This window comes from Notamacropus eugenii, chromosome 1, assembly GCF_028372415.1.
Source record: "Notamacropus eugenii isolate mMacEug1 chromosome 1, mMacEug1.pri_v2, whole genome shotgun sequence".
Taxonomy (NCBI): Eukaryota; Metazoa; Chordata; class Mammalia; order Diprotodontia; family Macropodidae; genus Notamacropus; species Notamacropus eugenii.
In genome coordinates this window covers 66,096,671-66,123,707 of record NC_092872.1, presented here as the reverse complement: position 1 = coordinate 66,123,707, position 27,037 = coordinate 66,096,671, and the positions used below count along the sequence as shown (strand labels likewise).

At 37.1% G+C, this 27,037-nt stretch overlaps 1 protein-coding gene across 3 annotated transcripts in view; it reads right to left on the bottom strand.

Moving 5' to 3' along the window:
* Positions 1 to 27,037, bottom strand: part of ANKS6 (ankyrin repeat and sterile alpha motif domain containing 6) — an 85,021-nt gene that overhangs the window by 33,483 nt on the left and 24,501 nt on the right. For all 3 annotated transcript variants that reach the window (XM_072604782.1, XM_072604788.1, XM_072604794.1), the window contains 9 exons: positions 22,252 to 22,296; positions 21,317 to 21,521; positions 18,909 to 19,015; positions 17,699 to 17,847; positions 13,480 to 13,678; positions 12,220 to 12,269; positions 8,897 to 9,100; positions 4,148 to 4,301; positions 1,485 to 1,654 (listed from right to left, as the gene is read on the bottom strand). In XM_072604782.1, the coding sequence (XP_072460883.1) occupies positions 1,485 to 1,654; positions 4,148 to 4,301; positions 8,897 to 9,100; positions 12,220 to 12,269; positions 13,480 to 13,678; positions 17,699 to 17,847; positions 18,909 to 19,015; positions 21,317 to 21,521; positions 22,252 to 22,296 (1,283 nt within the window). The remainder of the gene's footprint in view (positions 1 to 1,484; positions 1,655 to 4,147; positions 4,302 to 8,896; positions 9,101 to 12,219; positions 12,270 to 13,479; positions 13,679 to 17,698; positions 17,848 to 18,908; positions 19,016 to 21,316; positions 21,522 to 22,251; positions 22,297 to 27,037) is intronic.

Genomic DNA, 27,037 nt, shown 5'->3' with positions numbered 1-27,037 from the left:
TTGCTCTACTTCAGGCTGCTTAGGATTGCTGGAGTAAGTCACAAAATTAAACTGATGAAATTTATGATAGGTTACTTCAACTGCTTGGCAGTCTCTCTAGAGTACTACTTCCCTTCCTTATCCCCCATGGTGATAGTTCCAAACTTTTCTTTTCTACTTCAGATCCCACACCCTCCCTAGCTTATAGGAGATAACTTGGTTTCCGACCACACTGAAACTGTTGAGGCCATTTGATAAGAACTCCCTCAACCTTCTTCACTCTTCAAAAGTTTGTCAGCATTACTTCTTCCTCTTTATTTCAGAGAAAAGGGTAGCCTTACTCCTCAGCTCTTAACAGCTCTTAAGATAGGGTCCTATCTTAACCAAGGCATATATTACAGACAGTATTAAATCCATCTTTTAGATGAGGAAATTGATGCTTAGGGGAGTTAGGGGTCTTGCGCAGAGTCACACAGTTGCTAAGGATCAGAGCTATAACTGTAGCCATCATACCAAACTTCTGAAACTGTTCTCTTAGAATTGAATTTACATGAGAAGTTTTACCCAGTGGGATGTCTTTCACTTTCTACCTATGGAAACATACAAAGAAAATCCATTTGTATAGATATTTATAATTTGAAGAGCACTTGTAGTTTGTTCAGTGTCCCACAGTACATGGCAAAGCTATGGCAAGAAGTCAACTCTCCTTCCTACTCCAGGGGTCTTTCCACTACATTTCCTTCTCAACAGACTAAGAGAAACCATCTTTATGTAAAGTATTTCCATTTAAAATGCCAGGGTATTGATATTTTATCTCCCTTAAATGCTTTTAAAAATAAGAATCTTCAACCACAGATGTTGGTACTTAATTTTATTAAGTCCAACAAGGTTCCAGTAATGTTTTTGATCAGGGACATCAGTTACTATATATTAAGGAAATAATTTTCTGAAATTTGTATTTGGGTGCATTTAAGTTTCCTTAAAGCAGGGTATACCTGTGAAATGATTATACAATATAAATAATCACTATATAATATCTAATCATATGTAAATATACAGCAGCCTCCATTATGACCCTTAAGTTTATATACTATTATATCTCCCAGCAAAAATAACAGGGCAAAGAGAGAAAAAAAGAGTTTCTAGTGCTGAAGTAATCAGAATAAGTTACTATAATTCAAAGAAGGTTTGGCAGCTTCCTAATCAATCAAGAGGGCTCCATAGCAGTGACAGCAACTACATAAAAACAGAGGGGTAAACAACATGCACTCATTGATGTTCCATTCCAACTTGAGCATGCATGCGCTGGGCCTGATTCTATACAGAACCAGAGGGAGTAAATGGCTCTTCCACTGAGCAAAGATGTGATTTCATAAAATTACCTTGCCCCAGGTATCAATGCCTTATTTGCATTAAATATTCTACTCCCCCTGGTTCAACATAGATTCAGGTCCTGGGTTAGTACTGCTGATGTTAACACGGGGAAGGCATAAGGTAACAAACACCTTTCCACTATGAATGTTGCCCGAAATTGGAGAACCCTGGACATCAGGCAGGGTGGACCCAGGAACTGTACAGACTGGACTATACTGTTGACTGGATTTCTGTTCAGATAATCCTGCGGCTTTTTTCCTTTGTGCTGCAATTTGGGACAAAACACTATCTATGCTGCCACCTAAGGAATTATAAAGAAATATATGAAATGGGTACATGTCAGTGGCAATAGCATCTCATTTAATCTCCCCATCCTAATTCTAATTTTACATGATTATTGCAGTACAAGGGAAATGACAAAAATAGTACAACAGAGGGGGCCCCACCCTATCAAAATGTGCTCTCCCCAGCTATGAACTGATAGCAATTTTCTGGAAAGTAATTTGAAATTATACAGTTAAGTGTCTAAAATGCTCGTACCCTTCGACCCAAGGGTATATATTACAAGGCTTATACTATAAGGAAGTCACTGACAAGAAGGCTCCGTATACACCAAAATATTGATAGCAGCACTTTTTGTGATGGCTAAGAATTAGAAACAGTTCAGTTGCCTTCAGTAGTCATGCCCTTCCATTGGGACATGGTTAAATCAACCTTGGCAGGTTGTGGAATATTATTGTGCTGTGCTGTAAGAAACAATGAACATGGTGAGTACAGAGAAGCATGAAAAGACATATGTGAGCTGATGTAGACAAAACAAAGTAGGCGGAGCCTGGAAAACAATACACACAATGATTGTACCAATGTAGATGAAAAGGACAATCACCACAAAACAATTAAAACCAAATGTTGCAAAATTCATAAAGAAGTAACTTGACCTGAGAGGAGAAATATGAGAAAATGCTTCAATCTATTCCTTTGCATAAGTGCAAGGTGCATGGGGGAGGAATATTGCATATGATGTCAAATTTTCTTTGATATATTGATTGGTTTTGCTGAGGTATTTTTTTTCTCTTCACCTTTTTCTTTAAAGAAAAATTCCTTTATTATAAGGGATGGTCATCTGGGAAAGGGGAAGAAATGGGATACAAAGTGAAAGCTAGATGATGTAAAACTAAAAGATATAAATAAAAATCTAAGAAAAAAAGAAATGTGTTCCTCTCCTTAAATGACACTCCCCACTCTCCCTTAAAAAAAAAGTAAAACTGTCAGCTCTAGAACAGCAGAGTTCAGTATGAACCACAGGCAGAATGCTATTTGGAGTCATTGGAAAAAATTCTCTTTTCAACCAAAAAATAGCACCAACTTACTACTTGTATTTGTCAGACACTGGCATTCAAATATGAAGGAATTAATATCTAATAAATGAGAATCATTTCAAAGGATTTCATTTTATATAGTATTTTTGTGTGCCAATTTTGCCCTAAAACTTTTTTAGAATCCCACAACAGGTATCAAGTTAATGCTGAGGGAGCAAATATGAGTCTTGACAAAAGCAAACCACCAACCAAACTAAATAACAGGTAGCAGAAAGACCCAGATAATTATAATTACCCTACAATCTTGATACTCTCAAAGTTGTCTCATTTTTTGAGACACAGCAAAGACTAGAAAAAGGAGACCTCAGGCCTCCTGTTTTTAAAAATTTTGCTTTAAAGGGATATTTTAAAAGTAATTCTGCCAAGTAAAGCCCAAATAGTTCACCTTCAATACTTAAAAACAAAAGAGAGGTAGCATGGTGTATATAAGATAGAGGATCAGCCTTGGAGGGATGAAATCCTGGGTTTAAGTCCTGCCTTTACTACATCTTGGCTGTATAATCATAGATAAATTATTTAACACAGTAGATGTTAAACCCAGACATAATCTACCACATACAATATGATTCTAGGTTATTTCAAAACCTTTAGGAAATACAGAAGAAACAAAGTTATGATGTGATTAAGTAGCATATGCCGTCTATAGTACTTCTCATGCTTATAGCTAAAAGGGCTCATCCAACAACTAAGTGTCTTGTTTTTTTGGAGAAAAAATGAAAAACTGGAATGAGTCCAGAGATGAGGCAATGAGGATGGTAAAGGGATTCCAAACAACAAACCTGCCATACAAAAATTAATTGAAGAACCCTGGGATATTTAGCTTGGAGAAAAGAATACTAGTGGTGATGACAGGGGAAGATGGATGCTGTTTACAAATCTCATAAATGAGGGATAAAGTGGTTGACTTCAGAGGGGAGAGCTAGGAACAATGGGTAGAAGTTATAGACAGTCGAATATTGCCTTAATATTAAAAAGAATTTACAATATTTATATGGAATACATTTCCTTAATTAGTAGTGAGTTCCCTCGTACTGGAAATGTTCAACCAAGAGCTGGATTACTGCTTGTAAGGGATATTATAGAATGTAGAGCTAATCCCTGTAGCAGATAAAAGAGTAGATTATCCTTCAGCTCTCAAGATTCTACATTTCTCATCGCGCATGTCTTCAGACTCCGTTGATGTACCAGTCAGTTTTGCTGAACTGCTCATTTTCCACTTATTTTCTCATTCTGTGGGAAAAGAGGATGTCTCTTTGCATAGGGAAGAGAGGAGGGTTACATTTGAAAATGAATGTGACATAAAAACAAACAGAACAATTAAAAAAGAAATCTAAAGATTCTATTTCTATAAAGTTTGAGCATTTTTTTTGGTGTTTTTTCATTTCTTATATGAATTTGAAAAAATAAATACATACCTGATCTGTTATGGAGTTCTCCACCATGTCTGTTAATTCCACCTATGCCACTGGACCCACCAGAAGAGTGGGGTGATTGGTTGAAATTTCCTGAATTTGTAGGAGAAGTAGGGCTTCTTGTGACAGATGGAAATTTAACAGGCCTGACAGATGTCTGAAAGAGTAATACGTGTATTTCAGTATATTTATACTTAGTATAGTCTTCCTACCCCCCCATCCCACTTATACAAATAGATATAAAACTTTCAGACAAGGAAGGAAACCACATTTATTAAGCATCTGCTACGTGCCAGGCACTATACTAAGCACTTTACAAATATTATCTCATTTGAATGACACAACAACCTTGGGAGGAAGGTGCTACTGTTATCTCCATTTTAGAGTTGAGAAAACTGAGGCAAACAGAGATTAAGTGACTTGCTCGGGGTCCCACAGGTAGTAAGTGTCTGAGGCTGGAACGGAACTCGGTCTTTCCTGATTCCAGACCCAGCACTCTGTACACTATGGTCCCATCTAGTGGCCACTCCAATAGATAAAAAGGAAATCTGTAATTGATGACAAGGAGGGTAAATACTTACGAAGACTTATGAAGAACAGATTTTTTTCATTTATAAAATTCCATGAAAGTCATTACGCAACAACATCAAAATGAGCAGTTTAAGTAGAAAATTACACAAATAGCCTCCAAAAGCTGATTTGATGCCCATGTTAGGACCTCCTCCCCCATTTTCTGTTTATCCCATTATAATTAGTTTCATTTTTCGTGAAGTTATTTGGTGCTTGCCATGTCTACTGCTTCCTCAATTTCTTCTTTTAAAAAGCATTCATGATATAGAGATACATAAGTGAGGCACAAGGCACAAAGCGTCTGCAACTGCTGACCCAGGTTTTCTAACATATCATCTACCATTATCCCATATTCTTATCTTTGCATAGAAGTTACCAAATAACAAAGTATATATTGATTTAATTGGGAAGTACTTAAGTCCTTTATAGATTTTTTCTACTCCCTCTGATGTACTAAATGTTGGCGTATAAACTAAAATTATCATGATGGTCTTTCTGTAAATGCTTATCATGAGTGGTACAATATGAGATGAGTAAGTGTCCAATGGATGATGTTTCTTGTTTGTCTTTGGAAATGTGAAAAAAACCAATGCCACTAACTCCTTACTTTGTTTGTCTGAGAATTGGTTAGCCATCCTTGGATTTGGTGGCATCTTCCCTGCATGCTCTTCTTTCATTAATAGCAAGAACGTCAAGATTGATATGATTTAGTTTCTCTAGTAATATGTCTACTCATCAGCTGGAGGACAAAGATCTCACATATAGAAAAACAATGATCAATTTGGCAGTCTAAAAGGGATGTGAGCTTTCACGTTATCTAGCTGGGAACCAGGCCTCCATGTCATTTCTTGACCACCATTTTTACAACCTGTTGCTTCTAATTTGGTTATCATTCTCATCATATTCCTCTCCTACCAGTTTCCCTTTATGTGTTATCTTTCATCATAAGAATGTAAATTCCTAGTGAGTAGGGTCTATCTTGTGTGTACATATTTGTATCCTCAGTGCTTAACACACAGTAAACACTTAAATACTTCATCCATCCATCCATCCACCCATCTACTGTGTCTTTCTTTTCTATCTGTGTGATTCTTAGAACCTTTTTCCATTTTCCCAACAATACCTCACTTTTACCACTGTGACTATAGAATTGGAACGGAGCTACAAAGGACTGAGGGACACTTCATATTTTTATTTGTTTCATGGGTTGCCATGGCCAAAGAGTTCAATACCAAGTGGCCAGACTATTTACGATGAGTCTTTACAATCTTAATTAAAATGGCCCTCAAAGTCCATTTCTGGAATTGCATTAGAAGCCTTCCTAGAATGGAACAACTTGTCAGAGCTTGTGCCCTGCTAGCATACCTTCAAGAACCCAGGGTCACCTTAGTATCACATGGAGGCATCAGAGTAGGACTGGAGGCAACCTAACAATAAGAGCTGACCCAAAATGGAAGCAGCTAATGCCTTCAAGTAAAGACTGGATGATCACTTGGTGAGATACATGATTCAGTTAGGGGTCTGATTTTACTCTATACCAAATTAAAAGCCAGTCAGACCATCTATATTTATCTGGTCTCAATATGAAATAAATTCTGAATATGAAATTAGATCAGATCATATGAAAAGACATCCCATACTAGTATCTCAAGAGAAACAGAGCTAGTTATATATATACATATATATATATGTATATATATATATATAAAATCATTAGAATTGGAAGTCATACCACTTTTCTAACTGGGATCATTATAAACTCATGTTAATTAATCTCAGCTGAGTGTGCCCTCACACCCAAGGCACTTCTTTTATTCTTTACTGACTCTCCATCGTATTCCCCAAACTGTTCCAAAGCTTCTCTTTTCTCCTCCAGCCTCCCCTCCCCCTCACACTTTACTGAGAAAACTGAAGCAGTTTTTCATGAGCTTATTCTTTACCCCCTTCTACATCTCAAAGTCTTTGACATTCCCCATTCCTCCTTTTATTCCAATCTCTGATTAAAAAAAAAAAAAGGTAGCCCTTCTGTTTACTAAGGTCAATACTTCATGTTCTCTTGGTCCTATCCCCTTAATCTCCTCCTGCAACATGCCTCCATAATCATCTCATATTTCTCTAATTTTCAAACTCTCCCCATCGACTGGTTCATTCCATATAAATATACTTGAGTCTCTCTCATCCTTAAAAAACAACTCCAACTTTTATTTGGCCCTAGAAATTCTTCAAATTATTGTGTTTCTCTCTCTCTCTCTCTCTCTCTCTCTCTCTCTCTCTCTCTCTCTCTCCACCCCCCCCCCACTTTACCAACAGTCTTCTAGAAAAAGCAGTCTGCACCTCTCGCCTCTCCTCTCATACCTCAATCCCCTGCAATCAAACTTCTGACCTCATTACTAAATTTGAGACTGTCCTCTCCAAAGTGGCCAATTGTCAAATCAGATGGCCTTTTCTCAATTTTTATCCTACTTGACCTTTCAGCAACATTTGTCTTTATTGATCACTCTTCTCCTGCTGGGTTTTCTTGACTTTCCCTTCTCTTTGTTCTCCTACTTGTTTGGCCCCTTTTTGGATGATACAACAGATAGAATGCTGAGCTTGGAGTCAGAAAGACCTGCGTTCAAATTCTGCCTCTGATACTCACCGGCTGTGGGAACTCAACCTCTCTCAGTCTCAAATTCCTCATATGTAAAATGTGGATAGTAAAAGCATCTACTCACAGGATCAAATGAAGTAAAATACATAAAGCACTTTTGAAACCTCAAAGCTCTGTAGAAATGTTTGTCATTTTGTAGCATCTTACAATTTTTTTAACATGTTTTTTTTTAAATTTTGAGTTCCAAATTCTCTCCCTCCCTATCCCTTCCCATCGAGAAAGTAAGCGATTGCATATACGTTATACATGTGAAGTCATTCAAAACATATTTCCATATTAATCATGCTATGAAAGAAACACTGACCAACAACAAAAAAAGTCCAGGAAAAATAAAGTATTCTTCAATCTGCATTCAAAATCCATCAGTTCTTTCTCTGCATGTGGATAGCTTTTTTCATCTTGAGTCCTTTGGAATTGTCTTAGATCACTGTGTTCCTGGGAACAGCTAAGTCATTCACAGTTGACTATCCTCTAATTTTGTTACTGTGTGCAATGTTCTCCTGGTTCTGCTCACTTTGCATCAGTTTGTGTACATCTTCCTGGGTTTTACTGAAACCATTCTGCTAGTCATTTCTTATAACACTACAGTTTTCCATTACAATAATATGCCATAGCTTGTCCAGTCATTCCCCAATTGATCAATTTCCAGATATTGGTATTTCTGAAAGTCGTGGTCTGAACATATCACTTCCTTGATAAAAACAAACAAAATCTCCAATGGTTCCCTATTAAACTCTCGGATAAAATACCAACTTTTTTTGTCATTTAATGCGTTTCATGAGCTTCTCCCAGCCTACCTTTACTCTCCTTTACATTCCGTCCAAATTGGCTGACTTACTTCTTGTTCCTTATATGTGACAATTCTTCTTCCATTTCTGTGCTTTTGCAAAGGCTGCTCTCAGTGTTTAAAATACTCCCTTTCTTCACCTCTACCTCTTAAAATATGTCTGGCATATAGTAAGTATGTGCTTGCTGATGGATTAGAATTCTTCATTTCCTTCAGAATTAGGTACAAGTGCCACTTCCTACCTTACACATGATTGCCCCAGTAGTTACTGCCTCTGACCCTAAATTGCTTTATATGTGTTTTAGATTTACTTATCTGTAAACATGTTGTTTCCACCAAAGGAATGCTTAAGGGCAGGGACTATTTAATTGTCCCCAGAATTCAGCATTGTGCTTAATTAATGTTTGGGGAATGAATTACACATTTATCAAGATGTAGTGCAACATGACTTCAGTTTATTTTTTAAGGAAGAAGTTTGCATTAAACCTTTTTCCTTCAAGTATTTTAAAAGTCATGATAGAATCTGAATTATTGTTTGAGAGGGGTGGCAGATGCTTATTAATTTAAAAAAAGTTAAATTTAATTAAAAAAATAAATCAAGTAACATAGCCTGTGGTCACATAGCTACTACATAGAAGAGCTGTGACTCAAACCCAGCTCTTTGACTCAAATTCTAGTGTTTATTTTTCTATGATATCACAATGTAATCACAAGTAAGTTTGGACTGTGGAACTCCATTACTTACAATGTCAGAGTTTCCACTGCCAACAGGATGATATTTGACAGATCTTTGTGGTAACGTAGTCTTCATTGGATCTGTGGAACCATCTCTGTTTATCCGAGTCCGATCCGAGTTCCACAGCTCAAAATTTGAAGGTGGTAAGAAAGGAGGAATCACTGCTTTCAGTTTGTCATTTGGGAGTCTAGTAAAAGGAGCACCATTTCTTAACTGAAACAGAAAACAAACCTGATTTTAGAAAAGCTAATGACAGTTTCTTTGGTTCTAGAGTGGAAAGATATGGATGTGAAGAGGCTGATGGTAAGGGAAGGTGGAGTTGGGAATATCAAAGTATCATAAAAGTACTTCATACCATGATCTCCTTTTACCCTTATTGCAATTTACCTTTTGAAAGCATTCTGTATGCAGTTGATATGACTTATTTAGAGAATACAAGAGAGTCAGTGAAAAAATTAATTTAAACAATTAAACTTCAATAAAGTAGAAAGACATCAAGTAAACTCACAAACCCCCAAAATGTGTGGACATGTGTATTTCCCCTATTAAGTTACAAAGGCAGCATAACACAGTGGATACAGCCCTAGATATGAAATTGAGAAGACCTGGGTTATTACAGAAATATTTTGCACATATATAATCCATATCAAATTGCTTTAAGGGAGAGGGGGGAAGGGAAGGAGGGAGAGAATTTGGAACTCAAAATTAAAAAAAAATGTTTATGCATAATTGAGAAAATAAAATAAAATATAAATTAACTGTAAAGAAGACCTGAGTTAAAATCTTATTTCTTTTACTAGCTATGTCCCTGGGCAACTCACCTACATTCTTTGCTCCTCAGTTTTCTCATCTTTAAAACAGGGGGCTAGATTCTTATGATCCCTACTAGCTCTCAGTCTATGATTCTGACACTATGATTCTAAGTACCTTGAGAACAATGACCATATTGTTTTGTACACCCAGCACCTAGAATATTATCTTGTCAAGGAGATGGCATTTAATTTTATATAGTAACAGCATATTGTTTAAGAGCAACTTTGACTGAATAAGTTATTTTGACTATTACAAATACCCAAACTAACTATAAAGGACATATGAAGAAACATGCTATCCATATCCAGAGAAATAACCGGTAAATAGAAGTATGTATAGGATGATTTTACACATCTATATACCTATTTGTGTTTAACAGTAGCCACCTATAAGGCAGAAGGAGAGAAGAAAATAAATGTACATGATAATTTTGTTGTGTATTTGAAAGGAATAGAAAGTTGTGCATAGTAGATTTGTAGTTTCATGTGCAATCATCTTTTTTGTTATGAAAATGCTTGTTTTATTCCATACATTAAAAATAAAATAATTAAAAAAAAATAAAAGTTAACTGCCAAAGTATGACTGAAATAATTTTTGCATTTAAACTTGCTCATATGCTATATTTGTGTACGTATCTCATCATCCCAAAAGGCTGAATTCTCCTTAAGGAATTATGACTTTTACTCTGTATTCCCAGAGCCTGGCACACATCTTCTATATTGTATTTGCATAGGGATTGGACCTGTGATTTCATTTATATAGGGAACTGTTGGGTGAGGAAACTCCCTCCACTAAAGCAAGTTGGTACTTTCTCTGCCACTTATAATCTTAGCGCTGCCTACACACTGAGAGTTTAAGTGACTTGCCTAGGACCAAACAACAGTTTGTATCAAAAGCGGAACTTGAATCCAGGTTTTTTTTTTTTATTATGAGCCACCTCTAGCCACTTTTCCACCCTGCCTCTTACCTTTTATATATAGTAGGTGCTTAATAAATGTGGAATTTATTGAATTGAAAATTAAAATAGTATTCTAACCTTTACTAAAACCAAATCTAACAATCTGAATAATCCACAAAACAGAGGAACTTAGAAAATATACAATAACTCATTGGTGAAGGTAGAGGAGGAATCAATAAGTCAGATTCAAAGTAATAATCTAATTTAAAACTTTTTTAAGGATAGCAAAAAGCAAAATCTTTATCTCATTCACTACATTTTCATTACATTCATCTCATCCCTATTTTTAAACTGAGGAAATTGTGGCCAACAAATGTAACAAGCAATAACTAAAAGAATGGAAAGAGAAAGAGAGGACAGGGGGAAGGCAGACAACAGGTACTTTTAAAGTGCTTACTGTGTGCCAAGCACTGTGTTAAGTGCTAGGAATACAAATACAAGGAAAAAGAAAGATAATCCCCATTCTCAAGGAATGATGCCATGGCCCTCTTTGATAATGAAGGACAAATAACAACATTCTAATGTAGAAGTTCCCAAACTTACTTGGCTTACCATCCTCTTTTTAAAAAAATTACTCAGCGCCCCTCTGGAAATCTACATCCTTTAACCGTTTTTTTAAAATTTGCATCATTTCAAAAAACTATAAAATCTTTTTTAAAAAAATCACATATCTTCAATTTAATAATTTATAGTAAACTTGTGAGTTTTTTCCTGCATTGAAATTTTGATGACACAGTATTGCCTCATGTAACCATATAGTATCATATTATAAACAAGTCATTACACGCACAGATTCCTGCCAATGCACACTGGATATCCCAATAATTCTCAACATACTCACCTGCCAACACTTGTTAAGACCTGTCAGTGGACTTGACCACTGATTGGTTATAACTTGCATTTTGTTTGTGTTTATTTGGAAAATAATGTAATCACCATTAATTTTGTTCCACAACAGATGATAGGAAAGGTTTTTCAAAATCTTCTCTTCTCTTCTTTCCTTATGCTTCCCTTGTCCCCTTATTTTTATTCAACATCCCCCCCAACTACATCTGAGACCAAGCCTAGTATCACCCACTTTGGGAAGCTATGTTTAATGGAATGGAACACATAACAGGGAGATGGAAAGTCCAGGTTGGGACAGGGGGAAGGGATAAGGGTGAGAGGTTCAGGGTACCCTGTGAGAGTCCAAAGACTCAGAAGCACAGCTGGGAGGGAAATGAAGGTTGGCTAACCTGGACCCCTTATTAAGTGGTGGCCCCAGGAGGAACTCACTAGTGCAAAAAGGGAGCTGTCATGGCAGAGGGATCTTCAAGGGTGAGAAGGCCATTTAGGCAGATGGATATTTCAGAGTATGTTGTAGTAATAACAAGCTTTGGAGCTAAAGATGAAAAGACTGTGAGAAATGATAGGGAAGACAGACAGGGCCTCACTGGTCTACCTTCTACTGGAATCTGGTGCTGACTGATGCTAGGAACCTTTAAGCATCAGCCCATTTCAGTGCTGCATTCCATAATGGAGAAAATTAATGTGAAATACATGATAATTTCAAAATACTTACCATTGTTGTCAATAAAGTATCTTCTTTTTCAATCCTTGTATTGGTAGTACCTGAAAAGCAAAATAGATATATTCAGAAACTTGATGATCAATATCCCTGGGACTTAATATGAATGAAAGTATAAGCCTCAGTTTTTTAATTCTGAAAATACTCACTTTTAGATTTTTATCTCTTTAATAATATTCAATTTCTTAATTGAAAAAAGCATCTAAAATTTTAATAAATCTTTTTGAGATTTCCAAAAGTGAATTAGGAAATACAACATTACATATATGGCAATAGGGTCACCCAGGAACACAGTACCTTAGGGTTAGCAAAGGGGGCCTAGTCCAACCTCATGCACAAGGCAAGAGTCTTTTGTAAAGAGGCTGTGACAGATGATCATCCAGGTGTGTTTGAACTTGACTGACTAAACCATGTTGTCTGATAGATGACTGTAAACCAGGAGATATATTTCTAGTGGTAAGCCCCATGGCTTCCTCTTCAGCCTCATTCTGTTCAGTACTTTTGTCTAACATTTCATTGAAGGCACTCATGGTTCATTCATCAAGTGTGTAAATGATGACGGGATAGATACTTAATACACCATATAACAGAATTAGATATCAAAAGATCTTGATAGGTTGGTGTAATGGGCTAAAAGTAAGATAGATATGAACAGTAAAAAATGTAAAGTGTTATAATTGGTATCAAAAAACCAACCCCACAAGGACAACATGGGGCAGTCATGGCTATAAAATCCATAGGGATTTTCACAGAATCACCAAACTAGGAACTGGAAGAGACCTCAAGAGTCTGTTTAGTCTAATCTGTACTTGACCAAAACCTTTCTCCAACATTCTCAGTGAGTGATCAGTTAGCCTCTGCCTGAAGAGATCAAAGAGGGAACTCATATTCTCCTCTGAGGCATCCCAAATCCCAAGACTTTGAATAGCTCTAATTATTAGGAAGATTTTTTTTCCTATATCAATCCCAAATCTGTATCTGGAAGTTCCAGCTACTGTTCTTAATCTTTCCTCTCCAATCAAGGAGAATAAGCTTGATCATTCCTCTTCAAATACTTGAATGACAGCTATCTTGTTTCCCTCCAAGTCTTCTCTCTCGTTCAGCTCCTTAAGGAATATTTCTCTTCTTTGAATTATAGGAACAAGACTCACACTTATTTTTTTAAATTTTCTCTGAATTTCAATAATGATAGTCATACAGTCTTAGACCAGTGGGGGGAAAACAGTGTATTCAATTGCACAGTTTTCACTTTACCCGTATCCTTGCTTTGGGTAGCAATGTCGGGAATTCCAGAATTTCTTGTCTCATCCTGGGGAACTGCTTTCATTGTAGAATCCAGGGATGGTTCAGATTCATCGGTGAAAGGCACAGGATGATTACTGGAAAGCCCCCGATGTAACGTTTGGGTCAACTTGAGCTTTCGAAATCTGTTGGACATTCTATTCCACCATGACTGAGGAAGGGGCACCCAATAAAAGCTTGGTTAGGCTACAATCAGATTAGCTATATATTCATATTTTTCCCTTGAGCTATTGCTTCATTAGAGACAGTAATTTTAAAGATTTGAAATAATATACTTTACATATATTATCTCCACTGATCTATGCAGCAGTTATCTGAAGTAGGCAAAGAAGATGTAAGACTTACTTTAGGAATGCAGAAACAGAGGACCAGAAGAATTCCATGACATTCATGATGTAGAATAAAAGACAATGGATTCAGAGGCAGCAAAAACAAGTCTGAATACCTGCTCTATTACATACTGCCTAGGTGATGAGTCACTTAATTCCTTTGAACTTTGTTGTTGTTTGGTCGTTTTCAATCCCTATTGACTCTTTGTGATCCCATTAGGGTTTGTTTGTTTTTTTGTCAAAGATACTGGAGTGGTTTGCCATTTCCTTCTCCATATCATTTTAAAGATGAGGAAACTGGGGCAAACAGGGTTAAGTGACTTGCCTAGCTAATAAGTGTCTGGGGTCAGATTTGAGCTCAGAAAGATGAGCATTCTTGACTCCAGGTTCACCACTCTATCCACCTAGCATGCCCCTAACTGAACTTGTATCTTCAATCTGTAAAATGAGAGGTTGGATTAGATGAATTTTAAGGTGTCTTCCAACCCTAAATCTAAGAGAGATCCAAGACTAGAATGAGAATATTGTATTTTCTTTGAAAAACCTAAAGAAATGTCTCTATTTTCCCCCCCAAGGGTTCTTACCATCTTAAGTCAACAATTGCAACAAGCATTTATTAGGTGCCTACTGTGTGCAGAACACTGTGCTAAGAGCTGAATATAATACAAAGATAAAAAGCAGCCCTTGGCCTCAAGAAGATTACAGTTTAGTAGAGGTGTAATATTTTGGGTCCTATGTCTGCTACCCAGTATAAACACAATAATGAAATCAGTGAATTGGTGTTTAAAATAATGAATACAGGTGATTCAGACTGTACCAAGTCCTGCCTTTCTTCAATAATTCACTGACTGATATTCTGGAAGCTGGAGGTAGCTTGTTTCCACTTAATTAGATTATATCCTGTAAGTTTTCTAGAACAACAGATGGTAAGAGAGAGATTTCCAATAACAGCTAGCAAGGACCACTTTCATTCATTTTAAGAGAGTCCTTATTTTGGGTTCCTTTTTCCATCTAATAACATAAATGTCCAAATTCAGCAATCTTTCTCCCTTCTCCAAGTCTTAATAGAGGCTGTCTCTCAGATTTGGAATAGACTCTGCCCAAATTAGCAGACAAATGAAAACTATATTTTCATATAAAGGACAGTTCTGGGGCCACCTACTCCATGATGTCTTCTCTGATTCCCTTAGCTACTAGTCAAAGGTCACTTTTCAGTTTTTATGATAAGTGGTCTACTGTCAGTATTTCAATCTAATATTACCCATTCAGGTTCATTCTCATTCTCCCCTACCCCATTTTTCCTCCTATCATTGTCAAGATAAGCCCTCCTCAGATAACCTATTTCCTTGTTTATATACAAGTTGGATCTTCCCAGTACAATGTTTTATTTCTGTATTCCTAGTCCTTAGTGCCTGAAACACAGAAGGTATTTATTATATATTCATTAAATTAACTGAATAATCTTAATTTTTGAAGCAAAGGCAAATTAGGGGGAAAAGCCTAAGAGTTGATTCATGTTTACTCGAAGTATTTGCCTGGGAATAAAAAACTATAATTTCAAGCAAACTCAGTTTGCAAAAGTTGTCTATCAAGTCATGGCATAATGATATGCTCATATTAATCAGATATGTATTGAGAGCAGGTTTGGATTGTGAAGTTGGAGTGTGGGCTTCAAATAATCTGGCACAGTTATGTAAGAAGAATCTCTAGAATTGAAATTAGTTTATCAATTTTGTTTCTTTTTTCCTAACAATCTCCTCTCAGGACATTTGGCTAAATTTTAAGACTACCTTTCAATTTTTTTTACTTGATTTCTTTTTTCTAAATGTCTAACAGTCAGTGTTTCTTCAGTCTGATATCTAACCAGGTTTTCATCCTCTTCCCTATTTTTCCTCCTATAAATAATTACTGTCCCCAATCTCTTCCGTTCAGAAAAATCTTAGGTACCTTTTGACCCATTTACACTTTGTTTCATGAACCTTTTCTTGGTCTCTGTAAAGAATACCACAAATTACACAGAATTCTCAGGGATACACAACAGATGCATAGAGACAGTGTGGTGTTAACAGGTAGACCTGACCTCAAAACCTTAATGACTTGGTTTGTTCAAGTCTATCCCTTGCCACATACAGCATGTGTGATCCTGGGCAAGTTATTTAATCTCTCAGTGCCCCAGGAAGAGATCTAAGACTAGAAATAACAGGACATTCGCCCTCTACCTTGGTGAGGGGCCCTCCTCACCAGGGGTTCCCTATAATGGTAAAAACCACAAGTCTAGACAATACCAAAAAATAGAACAGACCTCACTTTGGACGAAAAAGTTTTTTCCAAACAATGATGGTCCAGATCATCTAGAAAATATTAACAAAATTAACTCCTGACTTTGTGTATGTGAATTATTCACAGATAGTCTTTCTGAACTACAGGCCAACTTCCCTCGGACACCCAGCATGTTTATGGGAAGTTTTTCCAATAGGGTATTTACCTGATAAATGGAGGTGCCCTTTCAAGTGTCAAAACTTTTTTTTTATTTAATCTTTTTTAAAGAGAATCTTTTAGAAATATATCCTTACATACTTTACATTTTCAAAGGGGATATATATATATATATATATATATATATATATATATATATATGTATACACACACAGAGTGATATAATAGAAAAAAGCCTTGGACTTAGAATAAAAACTTTCTGGGTTCTGCCACTTCCTTTGTGACCCTGGATGCTTCACTTAACCTCTGGAGGCCTCAATTTCTTCATTTGTAAGAAAACTGGGTGGTTTAATCTCTAAGGTTCTATCTCCAAATCTATGATCCCTTAACTTGGTTTCAAGTCCTGGCTCTGATACTTATCAGCTATGTTATCAGAAGCAATGTATTTGCATTCTCAGAGTCTCAATTTCCTTAGGTTTGTGGCAAGGAAAGTGCTTTGCATATCATGAAGCACAATGGAAAGGTGTTGAAATTTTTATCACCTCCAGGATTAAATATAAAATCCTAGGTTTTTAAAGCCCTTCATAACTTGGACCCTTCCTACCTTTCCAATATTCTAACATGTAATTCCCTTCCATTTCCAGTGTCCTTCATGCTGTTCCTCAAATAGGACGCTCCCTCCCTTGACTCTGGGCATTTTCACTGACTGCCTCCAAGGCCTGGAATGCTCCCTTTCTTGGCTTTGCCTGGTTTCTTTCAAAAATTCACACCTTCTGCAAGAAGTCTTTCTGGATCCTCCTTAGTATTAGTGCCTTCCATCCCTCAGCTTGTCTCCAATTTGCCCTGGATATGTTTTGTACATACAAAGTTGTTTGTATGTTGTTTCCCCTGTTAAAACGTGAGCTTCTTGAGAGCAAGGGTCTTTTTTTTTGCCTTTGTTTGTATCCCTATCTCTTAGGAGCCTGGCACATAGTAGGTGCTTCATAAAAACTTGGTGACTGACTGATCTCTGGATAAGTGAGGTCTTATTGAACATAGCTCACATTTTTGTAGGGGACCCCCCACAGAAGAATACGTAAGTGCTGATTCTTTAGTGACTACAGTATACTCCTGACTATAATGCAAAGAAATGGGGCAACAGAGACCACAGATAATCAAATAATAGACATAGTGCTTTCAATTTCTCCAGAAAGATCCAACTGCCGGCTATGGAAAAAAAGGTTGTTCTACGAAATGCTGCCACTTAATGCAAGAAAACAAGCCTGAAGCAAAAGTCTACTGGTTACACACACTCTTTTCTCTTTCGTTGGGCAATGCATACTTAGGTCCTGGATAACCAAGTTACAGCTTCACCATCTACCTACACATGGTATATTCCTCACTAGTAAGAAAGGAAAAAAGCAAACCTTCAATCCGCCTCTGTCATCTGGCAACACCGGGACACTCAAGGATGGTCTGATCCTGGAATGGGGCAAAGACGACTGGCTGATTGATTTGCTTTTGTCTTTACTGACTTGCATGCAGACTGATGCCAACAACCGTACAAGTTCTGTATCTATAAATGCAAGAGAAGACATTTTGACTCTAAATATTATCATGAGTCCAAGACCTTTTGGGATAACCTATCAAAGGTAGTATTTGAAGCCAGGTCCTCTGATTTCAGAACCAATATCCTTTTTACTATACCATGTTACCTTCTAAATCCTAGAAGGTTGTGTCAGGTGAGTTAAAGTGGCTTGCACAGGGTCACAGGCAGGATTGGAACCCAGGTTTTCCTGACTTCTAGCCCAGGACTCTCTTTAGGTCAATTAGGTCAATGAAATTACAACTAACTGAGCAAAAGCATAACTAAAATATAGTTGAAAATAAAAATTCTTGAGGTCTTCTTCTTTAAAAATTTAGGCATAAAAAACTCTGCCCTCATCACCTCATGCCTGGATTACTGCAACAACCTTAAGGCTGTGTGTGCCTGTCCCAAGTCTCTCCTCACTCCAATCTACCCTTCATTCAGCCACTGAAGTCGTTTTCCTACAGCACAGGTCTGATAATGTCAACCCCTCACGCCCTTCACTCCCCCCAGAACCTCACTCAGTAAACACCAGAGCCTCCCGATTGCCTCCAGGATCAAATACAAAATGCTCGACTTTATACCCTAGCCTCTCCTGCCTTTCCAGTCTTCTTACCTCTTACTCCCGATACATACTCTTCCATTCAGTGAAACTGGTCTCTTGGCTGTTCCACCAAGAAGACAGCTGTTCTCCATGCCTGGAATACTCTCCTTCTTCTGCTCCACCTCCTGACCTCCCTGGCTTCCTTTAAATCCCAACTAAAATCCTATGTTCTATAGGAGGCCTTCCCGACCCCTCTAAATTCCAATACTCTCCTCTGTTAATTATTTCCTATTTATCCTGTATATAGCATGCTTTGTAAATATTTATTTGAAGGTTGTCTGGCACCTTAGATTGGAAGCTCTTTGAGGTCAAGGATTGTCTCTTTTACCTCTTTTTGTATCCCCAATGTTTAAACATTTACTGATTAATTACATCGAAGAAATTAATTTGTAATAACTAAGTAAAGGTATATTTAATTAAGGACAACATTTCAATAATAACATACCAGGATCATTCAGCAGCATGACTAGATCAAAAGCAGTATATCCATTTTTTGCCCGAAGAGTAACATCAGTTCCTTGATTTAACAGATATTTAACAACTTCCTTATTCCTATCAAAACAAAACAAAAACCACATTTGTTAAGAGTAAAAAACTGATCCTATCCTGAGTCACTAGAGATACAGTAGCATTCACTGTAACTCAACACATAGAATGTTTGGAAAGACCATTCTCTATATTATTGCTAATTAGCACAATTCATTGGAAATTTTCAAAGTGTCACTTTGGACAGAGACGACATCATGTCTGTCTTTATAACCAGAACACAGTGGATTGCATATAGTAGGTATTTAATAAATGATTGTTGGGCAAGTGAATGCTTACTACCCTTGTATGGGAGATCTCTTATATTATTTAAATCTAATTATATTTGGTGGCTTTAATTTATTCCAGTATTCTAATAAACCTATGACCTGATTGAAATAAATACTCTAACAGTACAAAATTGCAGTCCATTAATTCCTGACTAACTAATGGAAATTCTTTTATAAATCTGCCACAGGAGGGGCCCAACCTATTGCTTTCCTTTAACTATCTTGACACTGTAGGGGCACCAGGGGATCACAAAAGCTATCAATTATCCCTCCCACCCAGTAACTAACCCGGCCTTCTTTTTTCCTAGTCATACATTCTTCTGATAATAGCCTTTAATTTCCATACTAAAGAAGGAAAGGGCCAAGGCATTGCCCAAAGAGTGACAAAAGACAGATCTTTTTAACTTCTGAGTTAGGAATCTAGGATACCACATGGCCTTGGAATTTCCTCCCATTCTAAGATGCATTTATGCAGAGGTATGAGCCTAATTGATCTCCTCGCCTCAAATCCCATCCTAATCCAGTCCATCCTCTACCCGGCTATAAAATTGATCTTTCTAAAGCATAGGTCTGACCACGTCACACCTCCTTTCCCATTTAATAAACTCCAGATTAAATATATGTTAGCTTTAAAGCCCCTCAGAATCCGGCCCCCTCCGACTTTTCAGTCTTCTTCCATCTTACTTCCTTGGTATATACTCTGGGATCCCACGATATTAGCCTCTTTTCTGTTTCTCACATAGACACTCCATCTCCTGACTCTGGGAATTTTCACTGGCTGTCCCCTAGGTCTGGAATTCTCTTCCTTCCTTATCTCTGTCTCCTGGTTTCCTTCAAGTGCTAGATAAAATCTTGTCTTTTTCAGGAAGTCTTTCCTCATCCACCTTAATTCTAGCATCCACCCTCTGTGATTTTCCCATCTATATCTTGTTTGTATACAGCTGTTGGCATGCTGTCTCCCTGCATTAGACTTTGAGCACCTTGGGAACAGGGATTGTTTTTTTTTTCCTATCTCTTGTGCTTAACTCAGTGCCTGGCACATAGTAGGTGTTTAATATATGCCTGTTGAATGACTGACTTGAATGCACTCACTAATCCATTTCTAGATAGGGATGATGGTGAACTACTACCAAAATCATTCCACTGGTGCTCAGAATTGCTAAACACAAAGAATGTTACGACTTTAAATGTGAAAAATCCAATTAAATCACCCGTTTATGAACAACTGCTTTGTAATACAACATTTTCTACCAAAAAAAATTCTCCACTCAGTGATTGTTTATGGATATGGATAAAATTCTGTGAGTGATAGAAATCTATGGAACAAATAGGGTATAAAAATGCCTCGGGGAGAAGTAAGGTTTAATACTATAACAAGAGGCATAGGAGACAGAGGTCAAGATACATGCTAACCTCTGACTGGGTGACTCTCCAAAGTCAGTTTGGATTGCAGTGTCCCAGGAAGCTTTATAAGTTGAAAAGCTGATACTGATCTGCCACCCCAGAGGCAGTTCTCTATGTTAATGAAATAGCAAGTCTACTTTGAAACATACACACACATACACACACATGTACACACACATACACACCCACACATACATACACACACACACATATACATACACAAATACACACACATACACACACACACACACACACACACACAATTTGTGACTCATTCATTTTTCCCCCAGACTTATGCTTAGGAGATTTCTAACTAGAAAAGGAACTCAGAGATGACTTTATCCAAGTCCTTCATTTTACAGATCAAGAAACTGAGACCTGATGAGGTTAAATGACTCTCCCAAGGTCATATAGCGAACGACTAACAGATTCAGGATTTGAACTCAGGTCTTCTCATTCTGACTCCAGTGCCTTCTCCACTATAGCATGCTGGCTCCACATCATGAATGCCCCAACATTCCTGAAGAAGATACCCAAATCCAGATATGTCTGATTCAATATAAGAAGCAATTTTATCGCATTTAGCTCTATAGAAAGAAAATCAGAGCTGCAGTTCTTCACAAAAGCAGTTTACCCATGGTAGGTGGCCTGCATTAATGCTGTCCATCCATGAACATTATCCTGCTTGTCAACATCTGCATTTCTCTCAACAAGCAACTGCACAAGAGATAACTGTCCAGTAACAGCTGCTAACATCAGGGGTGAGGCTCCATCCCCATTAGTGATGTTTACTTGGTTGGGATCTTCATCTACAATCTCTTTAACAAGCTGAAAGTTTCCTGAAAATAGAATAATGTTGCATATGGAAGTTAGATGTCTTTTAAATTAATACTCTGCAAAAACATAAGCACATCGTTTATATACAGAGTAATAGGGCTACCTTTGAAGATAAAATGAGGTGTTTGTAAACTGCTTTTCCAATCTTAGAGCACTAGCTATCATGATCATTATAGTTTATATTATATATGGAGGAATCTATAAGCTTTGAACCTGAAATCAGGAAGACCTGAGTTCAAATCTGGCCTTAGATACTTTCTAGCCATGTGATCCTAGGCAAGTCACTTAACTTCTGATTGTCTCACTTTCCCATCAGAAAAATGCAAATCATAATAGTTCCTATCTCCCAGAGCTGTTGTGATGATAAAAGGAGAAAACAATTATAAAGCGCTTTAGCTATTATTATTATTCTGCGTATACACAAGCAATTTCTTATTTTCCCATATTTATTTGTCTAATCTGCCCATCCATCTATCAGTCTAAGAAATAAGAATGCTACTATATATTTCTTGTAAAGTCAACCTACTTTTTCAGTCTGTTGTTCACATTTCTGAAAAGCAACTACAGGTTCCTTAATAGTGTCTTTATTTGCATGAATATGCCATCTGGTGGCAAAAAAAAGGTAGCTGAAATACTAAAAACTAACCCAGCATTTTATACATGTAAGCATACATGCACGCATGCATACATTGATACAGACATACATGTAAAAGTACTTTCCAAAGCACTTACCCATTTTCAAAGCATGGAAAATATCAGGCCGTCTTTTCTCTTCATCTGAACAAACAAAACATTTAGACTAGAAAAGTTAAAATCAGAACAATTTAACATAACAGAGAATTCAAAATAATACAGCATAATTTTACATATAAGCTTTTTCTAGAAAGCAACCTTTTTCTTAGCCATATCTAAAGTATGATTAAAGTGATTTTGTCCATTCTAGAGATAAAATTCCTGAAGGGGATTTTATTGTTTCAGAAGAGTCCTATTTCACTAACTAGTGACCAAAGGGTGCCTCCCTCATCAGCAGGTTCATGTTTTTCTGTAGCATGGGGCTCTCCCTAAGAATTTTGAGGTTTTCTCTGCCAGGGGAGTAGGGAGGGGGTTCTGGTGTACTTTTTTGGGGTGGACTTCCAGTGAATCATTCTGTCTGCAATCTGAAGGGCCCAGGGCCACCAACAAAGAGGGCCATTCACTAGGCCTTCTTCAGTCACATTCTTTCTTTTTATGTCATCCTTATGGCAAGTATGGAAAATCCAAACCTGTGGCTTCTTAAAGGTAGATGGATTAGTCTTAATCCACTTAGCTCCTGAAACAGGAGCTAAGATTAACGGCAAGACAATATATGGTGATAGAGTTGGGTTTAATATATTTTCCTAATAATTAGAAAGGATGCCTGGGTGGGTAGTGAGTTCTCTGTCAATGGCAGTCTTCAAACAGGCTGGATAACCCTTTGTCTGATTCGTTATAGGTAGGATTCATGCTTTAGATTAGATGGCCTTCTCTGGGATTCCGATCATTCTGACAGTTCAGTCCTTACCCACAGATAGCGATACAAACAAATGCAGATTATAGAATTTCCTAGAAGTTCATATTTAGAAGATGATATCTAGACCAACCCACACCTGAAACTCTGCAGTATTCCCAACAAGTAGTCATCCAGCCTTTACTCATAGTCCTCTAGTGAGAAAGAACCCACTACTGAATTCCACTCAATTTGGACTAGCATTTTTTTAAAAATATCTTTTCCTTACCTCAAGCTACCCTGCAATCCCTACTCTGTATGTCTAGTTCTACCCTCTAAGTTCAAGCCTAATCCCTCTTACACAGTAGTTCTCAAACTTTTTGGTCTCAGGACCCATTTTCATTCTTGAAAACTGAGGACCCCAAAGAGCTTTTGTTTATGTGGGTTATATCTAAATTTTGTTAATGTTGCTGTTCAGTCATTTCAATTGTGTCTAACTCTCTGTGACCCCATTTGGGGTTTTCTTGGCAAAGACCCTGGAGCAATTTGCCATCTTCTCCAAGATGTTATTTACTGTATTCTAAATTAAAATGGATAAAATTTTAAAATATTTATTTATTAATTCATTTAAAATAATAATAAATCCATTATCTATTAATATAACATTTTAAAGGGAAAATAACTGTATTAACAAAATAACAAAAATTAGCAAAAAGAATGACATTTGGCTTTTTTTTGCAAATCTCTTTAATGTCTGACAACAGCAGACAGCTAGATTTTCATATGTGATTCTGCATTCAATTTGTTGCATAATGTTGAAGTATACAAAGAAAATGTGGCCTTATACATAAGTAACTGGGAAAGGGAGGAGTATTTTAATAGGTAAATAACATCTTGGTTTATTATGAAAGTATTTCTGATATAAGGACCATCTGAAAGCATCTCAGGGACTCCCAGGGGTCCATGGACCACACTTTGAGAAACTTTGCTCTAATAGATCATAGCCTTTCAAATATTTAAAGACTTATAAGTCCCCACTTCTCCCTGGGCTAAACACCCCCAGTTCCGTTAGCTTGCTTTTATTTTCTTTTTTCATTTGTTTGTTTGTTTTTGGCCTGGACCTGGGATTTCATGTTCTAGGAAATTCCTAGTGAGAAAACTCTTTCTACTAGTACAGATCACTACTTATTCTATAAATGATGGTTTTAGAGAACTGTCTGGATCATTTAGAGGTTGCCAGGGTCCAACAGCCAATATATGTGAGAATAGGAACCTGACCCCAGTCTTCCAGGCTCCAGGACTGGTTGTTCACAACATGTTGCCTCTCCCTTCAATTGATTCACGTGTGCTATGACTGGGAAATTCTTCTCCATTTTGGTCACTGTCTTATTTGACCAAAGCAGAGTCAGTAGGACTATCATTTCTCTTTACACAGGTCAAAATTATGTTATAAATTATATTTTCCCTTATATATGTTCAAAAATTATATTACCTCATGGGTCTGCCACATTGTGTTGGTAAGTCATACTGAGTTTTCACTCTATTTTTAAAAAAACATTTTTTAGGTAAGCTGCTATCTTGCCATGCCTCTCTCCACCTCATCTCTAAACTTGCGAAGTTTGCTTTCTGAACCCAAGTATAAGGTTTTTATGCTTTGGTTCTGTCATCCTTGAACATCATCCTATCCACTTATCTTTGATCCTTTTCTTTTCCCAAATAGAAGTTTGTTTGTTTGTTTTTAATCCTGAAATACTCTTCTGGTTTTCCTTAGCATTCAACAATCTCATTTTATCTGGAGGATTAGTACCCCTAAGGCTCTTTTCTGAACCATGGTCTGCATTTATATTCATTCTTTTCTATGTCTTTTTTTAAGGAGATTAAAAAAGTTTAATTAGCAACAGCTGATGGGCAGCAACCCCCTTTTGTATGTTTTTCTAAAATGTAAGTTGGCTGATGAATTCCCTGTGTATGGACACTAATCTCTTTTGGCAACTCCTATTTCCTAATATCAGATTCACTTTTGCTTGTATCTTCGGAGTTTTATTCTTGATAGCTTCTCTTCCCTCGAGGACTTACTTCTCCTATTTAATTTTAGCTCAGTTTGGACCCTCCTAATCACTTTCTGAAGTGGACACAGGACAGCAAAAAATATATTAGCTGTATTGCCAAAAAGATCACAAAATAAGAGATAGGACTAATGTTCAACATGGATATAGGACAATGATGAAGGACTGCACTAAGGATATCCTTTATCATATCAATAATAAGCCTCAATTCTGCCAAAGAGAATAATCTTTGGACTGGGATGGAAAAAACAAAAATGATGGATGGGCTATTGAAATCCCAAACCAGGAAGAAGTAAATAAGCACCTAGTTACCCTTGATGATTTCAAGTCACGAGGCTCAAAAGAACTAAATTCAAGGGCCCTAAAATAACCGGTTTACTGAATCACTGGTTCTTTTTAGCAATTAAAAACAACTTCACTAATTAACAATCAAAAAGAGGCAGCTTCAAAGTTAAAAGGATATTTCATAATCATCAGGTGGTCAGGAAACACTTGAGAATGTCCAGACAAGGCAAGGAGAGCTCAGCAGTCCTCCACAGCAAACAATCAGGTGTTATTTCTCACAAGCATTTTCTGGTCCAATCACCCCTCAAGCCTCCCCAAAACTCTCATTCTTCCTGTGGTAGAAAAAAACCCTACTTTCTTAAAGGGCCAGCTTTGTTTACTTGATGCTAGCTAGGGCCATCTAGTATGTAAAATCCTAGGTGGGACGACCCACACAAAAAGTAAAAGGAAATTTGAAAGATTGGGAGAAAAAAGGGAAAGTAGAGTTTCCAGCTTGAGTTACCCTCAAAAATATGTAGGCATAGCAGCTCAATTTATATAAAAGTGTTAATGTGTAATAATTCCTTACAAGATTGGTAGAATTCTCCTGAAAATTCATGTGGAAGAGTTCCTCTCTCAACCTTTCAGTTGTTAATTTACAGCTAGTTCAATTTTCTTCTCTGAAACTAGATTGCTTATGATCTCTTAACAGCCCAGCCAGGCTCACCACTCACTCTCCCAACTTACACTAGCAGGCTGAGTACCCAGCTACTTATTTTATCTGTCAAAGTTGTAGGAATAATCCTGAAGCTGAACCACTTTCAATGATATATGATGGAGTAGAAAAATGGGAAAAATGCCACAAGACTAAACAAGTCCTTAGGCTGATGAGCTTGACTTTAATTCCCAGCAAAATTCTACAACATATTATTAAAAGGTGGTTAGTGAATATCGAGATAATGAAGTGGTAATCACAAAGACAGCAGGATTTCACCAAAACCAGTTGTGCCAGACTAACCTCATTTTCTTCTTTGGCAGACTTATTTAAACTGGCAGATCAGTGAAATTCTCTAAGTACCATTTACCTAGATTTTAGTAAAGAATTTGGTAGTCTCTCACATTATTCTTATAGAAAAGATGGAGAGGTGAGACAATAGTACATCAAAGAAGATATGGTACTGGTTCAATTCGACTCAATAAACATTGGTTAAATGCCTAATCTTTGCATATGGATAGACGCATCCGGGGAGTCATTTATGGTCAGATGTCAACCTGGAAGGAAGTCTTCGTGAAATGTCACAGAGAAGGCTTGGGTTTGGTCAATGCACTCTTTAGCGCATTGTTTGTGAATGACTTTGATCAAGGCAGAGAATACATGCATCTCAGATTTGCAGATGGCTCTAGAAAGGAAAGCTAAAACAATGGCTTACAGAGACAGACTATAAAAAGATCTTGACAGAATACAGCACGGACTGGGCAACACAGAGAAGAGTACTGGAAAGTCTGTTGTGTGGTACAGGAAGATTTCAAGGAATTTGTTTAGTTTGAAGTGGACTAGGAAGGATGGACAGAATTTTGATAGGCAGAGAGAAGATATTCTAGGTTGAGATGCTGTTTGCTGTTGAATCAGATTTTGGAAAGTCTTGAATACCAGGCTAAGAAGAATCATTAAAATAGCTTCCTCCTAAAGAACGTTGTATGCTGTAATAGCAATATTGTTAAG